Source organism: Hevea brasiliensis, chromosome 17 (genome assembly GCF_030052815.1).
Source record: "Hevea brasiliensis isolate MT/VB/25A 57/8 chromosome 17, ASM3005281v1, whole genome shotgun sequence".
Taxonomy (NCBI): domain Eukaryota; kingdom Viridiplantae; phylum Streptophyta; class Magnoliopsida; order Malpighiales; family Euphorbiaceae; genus Hevea; species Hevea brasiliensis.
The window spans coordinates 25,372,710-25,385,940 of record NC_079509.1 but is presented as its reverse complement, the minus strand read 5'-3'; the positions used below and the strand labels follow the sequence as shown (position 1 = coordinate 25,385,940).

Here is a 13,231-nt window from a genome sequence, read left to right as displayed (position 1 = left end):
ATGATCCTTCTAAGAGAACGTGTTCAAGCAATTTTTAGGAGAGTCATACTGAAACGAATATGACTTTGAGTCTTTGGATTTTTGATACTTGGTTGTTCGAACTGTTTATTTTAGCTTTTGGAGGTGTATTGTATCTTAGAGAGAGAGAGAGAGAGGGGGAGAGAGGAGAAAGAAAGAGAGAGAGGTAGGAGAAAAAAAAATGTTGGAGAGAGAGAGAGAGAGATATTATAAGACTCTCAAAATCTAAGAAGTAGGGCATTTAAAATGAAGTACAAAGATTGTTAAAAAAAAGAAAGTTCCAAAGATTTATAGTACAATAAGTGAGGCTTTGTGACTTCGGTGAGAAGATTGAACAAACTTACAGGCAATGGTAACCTCCCAATGAGGAAAACGATTTCAATAATAGGGATCAACTTTTTCATTCTTGGATTCAAGAGGCCTTCCCATCAAAGATGTTTTAGATTTTTATATTTGGTATTTTAATTTTTTTAAAAAGAAATGATCAAAGTGTAAAAGAATTAGAAAAACATTAGACCTAAACTATTAGATTAATGCCGCATCCCATTAATTAAAAACTTCTCCTAGTATAATATATATTATATAAATATAATTTTTGACATACAATGCACATCTAAATAGTAGTTAAGCACAAAAAAATCACTTAATGCTTAGGCTCCACAGAAAATATTTTCTAAAATATATTTCCCATGAAAATATTTTTTATTGTTTAGTTACAATATTAAACTAATGGTATATGTTTATATTTATATCATATATATATATATAAGTTTTTTTTTCACATTTTAATAAAATTATTAAAATTTAGAAAATGATTTCTTATTTTGAAGAGAAGAATTAATTTTCCTTACAAAAGCTTAGCTTTCTCTTTAATTAGTAAATATTTTATTAACCCATTTTTTTAAATACCCTAAATATTAGAAAATACAAAAATTATCTTTTTAGAAAAATATTTTTTCCGAAACAAATGGAGCCTTAAATAAATATTACAATTAGTAAATTACCATTAATATATATATAATTCAAAATACCTAATTTATCATATAATATTAAATTCATCTCGAGAGAATTAAAAAAAAAAAATCTTTATGGTATTAACTTTACAATTTAAATTTAATAAATAACGTGAGAAGAAATTTATAAAGGAAAAAAATGTCATTAATGAAAGAATATTGAAGAGAGAGAAGAAATTATAAATCTAATAACTTAAATTTTGTAATTGATTAAATTATTTTTTTTTTCAAAATTATAAATGATTTTTTATTAATGAAATATGTGTATCATAATTTAAAATTTAATAATATTATTATTTTCTTTAATTTATAAAGTAGATGATGCTAAAACAAATTGGGCAAAAAAGATGATAAAAAATTGCAAATTGTAATGCATTACTTTCACCCATTTCTCTTATAATAATAATAATAATAATAATAATAATAATAATAATAATAATAATAATAATAATAATAATAATAATACAAAGGTGTGAACAATATGGAAATAGACTTATGCCTCTTTCTCATTGTGAAAGGATCAAATCAATCAAAGGTATATACTTAAGGTCTATATTAATCTTTAATTAATTAATTAATTAATTATTATTAATTAGAGTGACAAATAAGGGATGCCTAAAGATTTCTCATTTTTCACATGACCAAAATATGAAAGAAACATAAATTTGAATAGGCTTTTCCACTTTTATTTCATAGCTAATAATAATATTAATAATAATATTGCATACTTAGTTTAATTAAACCGTAAAGAAAGTTTCTTTATTTTTTTACACATAATTACTCCTTTTAGTAAAAATTTTTTTTCCACTTTTATCTGTAATTTTTTCAAAATTAATTTATCTAAAATTATTTGTGATTTTAAAAAAATTAAAAAATATTAATTAATTTTTTCTAATTTTACTTTTATCTTTACTAAATACAATAACTATTCCTACAATTTCTTAAAATTCATTTTATTATCTCCTCTCTCTTAATTAAGTAAAATAAAGAATATTTTAATCAAAATAAATAGAAATTTATTATAATTTAAATAATTTAATTACTTTTTTAATTATCATAAAAAACCTTAAAACGATATATAAGAGGGAATATATGAGGTGTTAAAAAAAAATTTAATTCCTTTAATAATTTTTACCGAAAGAAAAAGGAAAGACATTACTTCCTTTTAGCTTCAAATTAAGCAAAAAGACAAATTTGGACCTATTTAAATGTCATGATAGAGAAATAAAAATAAAGTTGAAGGTTAAATTGTCCTAAACACATTAATTATTAATTAATAATTACCTAATAAGCCTACACTCAGCAACCTCTGATCAAGGGGCATTTCAAAACCAAAGAAAGAAATTCTTTCAAGAATTTTTAATTTCATTTTTGGAAAATCAGAAAAATCATTAGCATTTAAATACCTAAATAATTAGTAGATCCTCATTGGATTTTAACCTTTTATTTTTTTCCAATTTTAAATTTTTATACAATCACTCGACCATTATAGTCTATTATTATTTATATTTATTTCTTAAAAAAAAAAATAAATTCACACTGAGCGATCAGAACCCATCAGAACTTAATGAACCCTCCCCTCTTATTGCCCTACAATTTTGCATCAAAAGCACACTTATCTGGCGGGAACAATCGTTAATTGACAAAATTTTGTGGGCACCACCTTAAATATACCACTAGGAAAGACTTTGGAGGGTCCCACTCCCATTCCCAGAGCGAAATCTGGCAGGCAGTATTGGTGAACATATACAAGGTATTTTGCACATGATATACAGATAATCATTTCTTGAAGGTCTTCTGAGTTCGTATGGAGAGAGAGAAAAGGAAAGAAAAAAAAAAAAGAAAGAAAGAAAGAAATATAGAAAGAAAGTCACCATTATCATTATATAAATCATAAACAATGCGAGGAAAAGAAAAAGGCTTTTGTGTTCTGTTAGGAAGAAGGGAAAGGAAAAGCTAAAGACAAATACGAGAGAGAGAGAGAGAGAGAGAGAGATAATAGGTTTCTGTTTTGTTGGGGTTGAAGCCTCCCTTCACTCTCTTCTGGCCATCACTATCATTGTCCCATTTGTACAGCTTTTGTTTTTTTACTCGCTTCCATTCTCTCTCTTTCTCTCTGTTTCTCTGTTCTCTTTCTGTTTCTTCTTTTGATTCACTCCCATTGAATCTCTCTCGTTCTTTATCTTTTTTGTAATCTGGGTTTTGTCGGAAAGGCTCAATAATTCGAGTAACAAAAGTTTAAATTTCAATATTGTGGGAAAAGTCTTTCTTTTTTTTTTTCTTTTTCGTTTTGTTTTGTTTTCGGGTTTGTGATATCTGTTTCATCTTCTTTTCTGTGTGTTTCGAGTTGCTTGATTCACAATGACTGTGGAGGACAAAAAGTGTGGTTTAGTCAATGAAGATAAGTTTCCAGTGGGCATGAGTATTTTAGCTGTTGATGATGACCCAATTTGCCTTAAAGTTCTAGAGAATCTGCTTCGGAAATGCCAGTATCAGGGTATACTTTTCTGTTTCATTCTATGTGACACGTTTGTGAATTTGTTCTTCCCTTGATTTTGGAACGTGGGTCGTTTGTTTTCCAATTCTTTTGTTGATTTGATCTTCAAAACCAAACTCTCTGTAGTACTGAGTACTCTACCAAGGTGCTCTGTTTCGTTTGTCTGTGTATATTCTAAATCTTTAATTCTACAATTCTGTTGACTCAAGTCTTTTTTGTGCCTGGTAATTGTTGGTTTCAATTCTCTTGTTATTATTAGTAAATTTGTAATTTTGGGTTGATTTTGATTTTTGTATATATTTGTTTGGTTCCTCCTAGCAACTTGAATATATTACTGTTACCCATATTGTGGGTTTTATGGATTTTTTGGTCCATGAAAATTGATCCATAATTATGGTATGAATCGTGAGTTTTGACTGTGGACGTTCTTTCAATTTTTGGTTTCTTTTTCTCACTGGACATTCATGATTCTGCAGTTACAACTACCAATCAAGCAATCACAGCTCTGAAAATGCTTAGAGAAAACAAAAACAAGTATGATCTGGTTATCAGCGATGTTAATATGCCTGACATGGATGGCTTTAAGCTACTTGAACTTGTGGGGCTTGAAATGGACCTACCTGTCATCAGTAAGCAAGGACCCTTTCCTTTATAATAGTGAATTATAGTTACTGTCTCCCTTTTTGCAATTTATGATTGTTGTTGTAAAATGCGAAAGAATCTTGATCAAGATCAGCTGAATTTTCTTGATATTTCATATAGTGCCTATTTTTGTTGTATCTTAAATACTACACGAAATTTCTTTTAAACAATGGATGGATTAGATTGAACATAGTTGTTTCTTTAAATTTTCTTATAGTGTTATCCGCACATAGCGACAAGGAGCTTGTATATAAGGGGGTTACACATGGTGCTGTTGACTACTTGCTAAAGCCTGTGAGAATTGAGGAACTCAAGAACATATGGCAACATGTGATTAGAAGAAAAAAATTACAACCTAAGGACCAAAAAAGGTCCCCAAATCAAGACAAACCTGTTGATGGAGAAGGAGAAGGTGGACAAGGAGTGTCATCAAGTGGTAGTGCGGATCAGAATGGAAAAGTGAATAGAAAAAGAAAGGACCAAGATGAAGACGAGGAAGAAGAGGGTGAGGAGAATTTACATGAGAATGAGGAACCAGGGACTCAGAAGAAGCCCCGAGTTGTCTGGTCTGTGGAGCTGCATAGGAAGTTTGTTGCAGCTGTTAATCAATTGGGTCTTGACAGTGAGTTCCTTTACATAGAAGTTGTGTTTTACATTTCTGTAACAATAATTCCTTTGTTTCTTTTCATTATACCTTAACTTTACATGAATCATTTGCAGAGGCTGTTCCAAAGAAAATTCTTGACCTTATGAATGTTGAAGGGCTTACAAGGGAAAATGTGGCAAGCCATCTGCAGGTTCTAAATTTACCAATTGGCTTCTTTTCCACAAAACTGTAGAAATGTCATGCATATGATTGAATTAATGGTTACTGGTCCTAGAATATATGGGGTAGCCATAAGCTATTTGTTAAGTGGCAAATTTGGTAATATCTCAAGACTTATGCAAAACAATGGAAGAAAGAATTTAGTGAAAATTCATGACCCTCACTATTTATATTTAAGTTATAGATGGTTAATGATTAATCTGGCAGTATTTTTTTTTTATAGGAATTAATATGGCAGTATATATGACAATTTGAGTAGATGTGCCTAATGAAATTCACACCTTAATTCAAGGAATTTGGATCTGAAAATGTTTTGGAAGAAAACTTATTGTTTTCCATTTTGTCACAGAAATATAGGCTTTATCTGAAAAGAATCAGTAGCGTAGCATCCCAGCAAGCCAATATGGTTGCTGCATTTGGGGGTAAAGATTCCTCTTATTTACGCATGGGTTCTCTAGATGGATTTGGAGATTTTCGCACTTTGAGTGGACCGGGGAGGCTTTCAAGCACATCTATATCATCATATTCTCCTGGCGGTATGCTTGGCAGATTGAACTCCCCCGCTGGTTTAGCCTTGCGGAGTATAGCTTCTTCTGGTCTTCTCCAGTCAGGTCATTCCCAAACCCTTAATAGTGCTGTTAATACTCTTGGAAAGCTTCAGCCATCTCTTTTGCCCGCAAGCCAAGGTGCAAATTTGCTTCAAGGTGTTCCATTATCAATGGAGCCCAATCAGCTGCAGGGAAAATCCAATACCCACATTGGAGAGTATAATCACAATGATGATACAGCAGGCTTTACACTTGCAACTAGCTTCTCAGATGCCAGAGTGACTATTGGAAGCTTGAATAATACTGTGCCCAGTCCCGCAAGTAACCCTCTGATGCTACAAGTGAACCCTCAACAAAGTCAGAGTAGGGGAGCATTTGCAACTCAATCTTCTCTAAGTGTGCCTTCATTGTATCAGGAATCTTTTGATGTTGGTGTCCATGGTTCTTCGAATTTTCTGGATCATAGTAGATGTACTGAAAACTGGCAGGGTGCAGTTCAATTGTCCAAATTTCAAACAAATTCTTTGCCTTTGAGTGAACCATTCAGTCATGATCCATTATCCAGTAGTAACTTGAGAGGCAATATATCATCCACCAGCTCCCAGATAGGTAACAGCCCGAATGATTTTTCTTCTTCTAGTGTGCTTGCCACACCTTTAGATTCCAGAGTAGACATGGAAGGGCAAACAGACTTGATTGGTAATATTGTGCAGAATATGAGTTACAATTCAAGGCAGAGGTGGGAAGAACATAGCCAGGATTATAATCCAAACCTAAATAACTCATTCAGCACCATAAACACAATGGTTTCTGGCAATGGTGGTGTGGGTTCATTGAGCCATAGTATGGACCAAAGAAAGAAGTTTGATATGCCTTTGGCTGGCCAATTAAACAGTGTAACTCCATGTATTTTCCAGCATGCTGAGGCTGAGAAATCTGCCTTTGACCCGAAAATGAGGCCCAATGAGAACTATCTTTTGGAGCAGACAAAGTCTCAGAATGGTTTTGCTCAAAATAACTATGATTCTTTGGATGATATAATGAATGCGATGATCAAACGGGTATGATCTCATGTCTTACTAGTTGTCTCAGTTACAATTTTTTGGATGTGTTTTATATTGTTTTTGAATGTGTTTCTTTTGCTTTTCTGATCATAAATTTTAGTTGGTTGTGTTTTATTAGATAAACAACAATAGAAGTCTATGTCCAATGCTAAATGTATCACTTCCCTTGTCTAAGCTCATGTGCAAAATCCAATCTGCTTCACGAAATTCTCTGTTGTCACTTTTATGTTCTGAAATAAAATTGTTTTATAAGGTCTTTGTTAAGTGGAAGTTTAACAAGGATAGGACATCAGATTCATACTAGCTTAGTAATATGAATCCGGGAATTTTTTTTTAATAGTGTATCAGAGCTGCGATTGTTGGTATCCAGAAATGTGGCATGAAATTTATAACTGCTTCAAAATGATATGAATTCTAAAATTTGTTAATGGAGTGTTAAATCTTCTAAATAACATTTATGAAAATTTTCAAAATTTTCTACTCTAATCCACATGGCATTATAATTATTATTATTGTTGCTGTTGTTGTCCACTTGTTTTTTTATGGCCTCTGTTTTGGTGGTAATAGGACGCACACAAAGAAATGATAGAGGGAAATGCCAGGGTTTGTAGCTTAGAATAAAAATATGGAGCTTCTAAATAAGCTTATTAAAAATTCATTTGCTAACCCTTCAGGCACATTATGATTGCATTGGCTCTAAAGGTATTTTAAGAATATTATATATTTCTTAACTTGCCAAATCTAAAAGCCATTTGGAATTTAATTGTTGTGATTGGACTGAAATCTGGGAAAGAGTTGTAGTGTTAAGAAAATGTTGTTCTGACAAGTAATTAGGAGCAAGACTCAGGCACTCAAATGTGATTTCTTCTTTATCTTTTTATTTCTGTGAATATTTTCTTATTTCCAGTCAAGACTTTTCAGAAACTTGTTGCTTTTCAGGTAAAAGTATTTCTAGCTATCTTCCAAAATACCATTCCAGGAGAAACTTAAAATATGGTCTTACACGGAACTATAGTGCTAAATGTTCTGTATTATTATTATTTTTTTCAACTGAGATAAAATATCAGGAGAAAATAAACTATATAACATCAATTTTCTGTTTGATTGGTTTTATCATGGGCATTCCCACTAAGTATTTTAATTCTCTGTTGTAGGCCAGACAAGCTCAAGTTATTTTAATCTTTCTTGAATCTATTAATTTTGCTTCTTTAGCATAAAGGAGAGTTGTAGTTAATTGGTTTTAGAATGTTGCATCTACATGGCTGCATAAGTTAATACTACACTTGTTGGCTACAACACATCTACGATGTCTAGTATTATAACGATGTAATCAGACCCATTAACCTAGGAATGCCATGGTAGTGATTTCAATAGTGCAGTGGGTAGTAGTAGAAGAATATAATTTACTCATTCTCTCTGTTTCTCTTTAACATTAAAATTAAGATAGGTACAGATCCTGCTTTAGTGAACCTATGATTTTGATGATTCGTTTTTCTAGTTTGCACTTTGTTCTGGCAACTTGTATTTGAGTATAATTTCTGTCAGACTTGCAAAAAAGCATCACTTAATGCATATTGAACGGTATATGTAGGCAGAATCAGCTTAACACTCTCCTTTCTTTAATATATATTTCTGGCATGAATCTTGGTTAGGAGCAGATTATAGAAAAATTTGTGGGTGTCAGGGAAGTTTGCTTATGGTCATGATGATAAAAGAGATGACTGAATTGTGAAAATTCAATATGCAAAACTTGTCGAGAAAAACAGAACCCTTTTTATTTGATCTGATGCTTGTAAACTGAAACAAGACCAAAGCACAAATGTTGTGATTAAATTATAAAGGAAAAGCTGGCCTGTCTTTGCACAGTCTTTGTGGTGCAGTAGTATGGGTTCAATGACTTTTGAGCCAATGCAATTTACCTACTGAAAATTTTATAACTTTTGACACTGGAGACAATGTGGTCTGTTCTTGGAGTGAAAGAAATGAGAGATTTTCTAAGTGCCAAGTTCTTTATTCACCCCAAGTGTAATTATTTGTGTATTATATTATCAATGATCAACTGTAAGTGTTGAGAATGGCTGATAAAAGGGAAGATCTTAATTATTACTACATTTCTAAATTTTTATTTATATTGCTACAGCTATTGTTCTAATTTAATCCAAAATAAGAGTAGTTTCTTTCGTGTCTTCTCTTTTACTCTGTTATCCTGAATTTTTCTTTCCTTCTGCAACTCACATCTGTGTATTTGAAGCAGGAGCAAAACGAGTCGATGCTAATGGATGGAGAGTTTGGATTTGATGCCTACTCCCTTGGATCATGTTTGTGAGACTTTGCTATAGCTGATTTGTAGAGAAACAGGGCAGCCAAAATCCCAAGTCCATTCTTCTTCTGGAGGAATTTGTACCATCTTGTAATCTATTATGAATTTATTTTTTCTTTTAACCCCATCTTCCCTTTTCCTGCCCTCATTCCCATATACTTTCTTCTTGCCCTTTCTTTGTTATTTCTCTGTTGCTATAGTTAATTCTTGCTTAAGATTTGATAGCATAATTCCTAGTTTCTTAATTTTTTTCTTAATCTCTTTATTCTTGTTGATAAAATTGCATATTTTCTTTAATTTCTCTTTGCAAATGATTATTAGATTGCTAATTCAGATTGCTTTGACTACTTAATCTGTGGGGTGAAAGTACTTGCAAATTGGGAAAAGAGGAACAAAGAGATTAACTCAGGTTCATTGATCCAGTTCGAAGTAGGGGGAAATAAAAAGAAATTAATTTGAAAATTATAGGAAATTTGATGTAGAAGGAAATGGTTTTGATTAATTATAATTTGAAATATAATCAAGGCAAATTATTCAAACAATTTAAGGAAAAAATTTTTCATTTAATTATAAATATAACAAAATTAAGGAAATTTGAAAAACAAAATTAAGGAAAATATTTAATTTCTTGCAATCATAATATAATTAAGGACAGAGAAAATCAATACATATAAGATAAACAGTATTTTATGATTACTTGATTTTATAATAAAATAAAATTATGTTATTACTGAAAATGAAATTATTATAAATTAATTCTTTTTTTCATATAAATAGTTAATTATGAAAATTTTATTAGTTCAAGAGAAACAACTAAAGTTTCTTTATATATAAAAAATACATATAATAATTTTAAAAAATTCAATAAAAAAATTATGTGTCAAATTTCATTAAAAAATTGTAACAAATTACACATTCATTTGAAAATGTCTTATGTAAAGTGTGTGAGCATATGAGTACTATTTTAATTATTTTAGTGTTTCCTATGATGAATATGTAACCTATTCCTATAATTTTTTTTAATAAAATTTGTCTTGCATAATTTATCTATTAGATTCATAATTTATCTATTAGATTTTTTTTAAAAAAATAATATATATATATTTTTTTATAAAAAAACTTTACTTTTTTTATTGGATTAATAAAATTTTTGTAATTAAGTTAATAAAATTTTTATAATTAGTTATTTTATAAAAAAATATTAATTTATAAAAATCTCATGTAAAATTTCCTTAAATACTTTTATTTTTTTTATAATGAAGTAATTTTACTTTATAATAAAATTAAATAATCATAGAAAACACCACAACATAAATATAAAAAAAATAACATAATTGAGAAAAAAAATAAAATATTATCATTGACATAATTTAGAATTCAATTGGACTACTAGTTTGACTCGTTCATCCAGTTCAAACTAGAAACAAACAAAAAAAATTAAGATGAAAAATAAAGAAAATTTGATATACAAGAAAATTTTTCGGATTAATTATAATTTGCAACATAATAATAAATGCAATTTAATCAAATTATTTAAGGAAAAAAATTTTCATTTAATTATAATTATAACATAATTAAGGAAAATTGAAAACAAAAATTAAGGAAAATATTTAATTATAATTAAGGAAAGCGGAAATCATTACATATAACATAACAATAAAAAAAATTAACATACTTAGAAAAATAAATAAAACTAATTAAATAATTATAGAAAATTAACATAATTGAAAAAAATGAAATAGTATAGTTGACATAATTAAAGGAAATTAACATAATTACTATACATAATTAAATAAAAAAAGTAATTTGACTAATTTTTTTTTTTTTTTAAAAAAGGGAAAAATAATTGAGGACTTTTGATTCGGTTTAGGACCAACCCTGACCACGAATCGAAATGGAACCTAGGCGCCATTTTCTTTATTTTTTTTTTTTAATTTTTTACTTCAGTTTTAGTTTACTATTATGTTCACTGAAACTTGATCTGGTAGTTTAATTATGTTGAATTGGCAAGTCAGTTGAATGCCTTAAAAATTAAAATTGAAAGTATAGATTATTTAAAAAAGAAAAAAGCTCAACTTGAAGGATTTTTTTCGTATTCTATTCTTCAAAGTATAGATTTTTTTTTTTTGTTTTGATTCTTCACCAAAATTTGAATCAAAATCGAATCAAAATCGAACCAAAATCATGCTAAACTAAAATAAACAAGAAATCAAATTAATGCGTGATTGTGGAGGTTTTTGGTTGGCTAAGTTTATTGTGTGGCTGGGGATCTGTACTTCAATGTAAGGATGGCAACGGTTAGGGTATTCGTGAAAATCACCCTACCCGAATTCAAAGTCGATTTGTAACACCCCAAAATTTTAAATTTTATGAGCATTTTTGGTATTTTAATTTTATTTAAATTTTAGGAATTTTTTTGAGATTTTTCGGATTTTAAAAATCAGGTTCGATTTTCCGAAAATATAAACTTTGATGATTTTTAAAAATTAATTTAAAGACCACGTGGCAAAACTAAAAATATATTTGGAGTCTATGTATTTTTCTGAGTTTTCTGGAATTTTTTCGGAATTTTTGGACCTCGTTTTCGGTCCCGAGGCAGAGTAAAAATTTAAAATTTTGTATTCTGAATCGAACCGGCCGAATCGAACCGGACCGGATCGGACCGATCAAATCGGACCGGCCTTTTCCTTCTTCCCTTTTTCTTCCCCGCGCGCGTCGTTCCCTCTCCCTTTTCTCTCTCTTTTCTCTCTCCTCCCCGCCACGCGCCACCACCCTGCCACCCCACCATCGGCCGCCACCGCCACCACAGCCGGCCGCCGCCCGGGAAACGCGCGATCTCTCCTCCTCGCACGCTGCAGCTGCTTCGCTTCCTCGCCAACCGCCGATCCAGCCACCAATTGGACCGGGTCTTGTGTCTAAAATCATCTACTCGGCGAGAGCTTTCCATAGACACCAAGAACGCCGAAATCCATCAAGCGGTTTGTCCGATTTTTGCTCGGGAAGATTTTAGCCCATTTCAACTTTTGGGCTAGATTTCTCAAAAACCGTGAATCCCACGAGAAAACCGAGGCTACCAACACGCTCCACTCATCCAGAGCTTCGCAACGACATAAATTTCGAATTTTTCTGACACCGTTTTTTGGTGGGTCCCACGGAACTTCGCAGTATTTTTCCGAGCATTAAATGAGCTTAGAAAATTCTGAAAAATTTATGTACTAACCCCCGTGTTATGGGCTTCGTGTAGGTATCCTCGATTCGCGGAAATTCGACAGTTGACCGGGTCTGCAAATTTCGGGCCAGACAGACCCGTTACCGGAAAAGTCTCCGAATTGGACCGAGGTTTTGGCTACCCCCCCATTGTCAGATGTCCCGAGTGCGTCCCCGAAGTCGGAATTGGCAAAGGTAAACCCCAACCTTACTTTTTCGTAATTTTCTAGTGCTTAAATAGGATTAAAAATCCATAAAATATTCGTGATAGCTTAGAAAATTACGATTCTTTTTGCAATAGCTTAGTAATATTGCTAAGGACCGCGGGGCAAAGTTTTATAATTTTTAGAGTTTGTTTGGGCAGTTTTTGCAAAAATGATCAATAATAAGGACTAAATTGAAATTTTGCGTATTGTGATGGATGACTGATTTGATGGGCCCAGGAGGGGCTGTGTGATATGATTGAACTGTGGATATATGGATTTTGAATATAGAAGTGTGTTTTGAGCCATTTTGCAGGTTGGGTAGGTCCTAGGTATAGGGGAGACTCTGCCGGATTTTCGGCACGACTTAGGACGTATTGGTCTTTTTCTTTGTTTGTATTGAGTCAAATTTATTAAATGATTGTGATAAAATTGTTAGGTGAGCCGGGACAGCCTTCTTCCTCCGTCCAGCCGCCTCAGTGACCATCGTCAAGTCTGTGAGTAAAATATTAATTTTAATTGTAATTTCGATATTATTATATGTTCAAGCATGCCCATGCATCACTTATATGCATATATTTATGTAGTTAAACTCTAGGCACGATTTATGTTGCATTCATAAGTGTTAACGTGCCATGGATGTTATTGTGGTAATTTGGAGCAGTGTGCGTGCGTTGGCGTGCGTGTGATGTGGTGTGGACTATGGATAGGACGGGGTAGTCACGGCTTGAGTAATTCGCTGGGACCCTATCCTTCGAGGGGTAGTCACAGCTTGAGTAATTCGCTGGGACCCTCGATTTGGTTATTAAGTGGAAGTCCGAGCTTGAGTAATTGGCACCAAAGTTGGATTTAAGAGAGTCATAGGGATCAACTCCCATATGTTATGATTGATA

General features: G+C 31.6%; 1 protein-coding gene across 2 annotated transcripts; it reads left to right on the top strand.

The window, feature by feature from the left end:
• Positions 1-2,838: 2,838 nt before the first annotated feature.
• LOC110661783 (two-component response regulator ARR12) lies at positions 2,839-9,185 on the top strand. Of its 2 annotated transcripts, none has more exons than XM_021820541.2 (6): positions 2,839-3,528; positions 4,005-4,157; positions 4,388-4,792; positions 4,891-4,967; positions 5,346-6,605; positions 8,860-9,185. In XM_021820541.2, the coding sequence occupies exons 1-6, from the start codon at positions 3,393-3,395 to the stop codon at positions 8,932-8,934; spliced, it is 2,106 nt and encodes a 701-aa protein (XP_021676233.2). In that variant the 5' UTR covers positions 2,839-3,392; the 3' UTR covers positions 8,935-9,185. The 2 variants fall into 2 exon arrangements, with proteins under 2 accessions (XP_021676233.2, XP_021676234.2); XM_021820542.2 differs by having other exon boundaries at positions 2,841-3,528; positions 8,863-9,185.
• The last annotated feature ends 4,046 nt before the right edge of the window (positions 9,186-13,231 follow it).

Coding starts and splice junctions, on each gene's coding strand:
- LOC110661783 (XM_021820541.2), top strand. CDS start 3,393: ATGACTGTGGAGGACAAAAAGTGTGGTTTAGTCAATGAAGATAAGTTT. Junction 3,529..4,004: donor TCGGAAATGCCAGTATCAGG/GTATACTTTTCT, acceptor ATGATTCTGCAG/TTACAACTACCAATCAAGCA. Junction 6,606..8,859: donor TGAATGCGATGATCAAACGG/GTATGATCTCAT, acceptor GTGTATTTGAAG/CAGGAGCAAAACGAGTCGAT.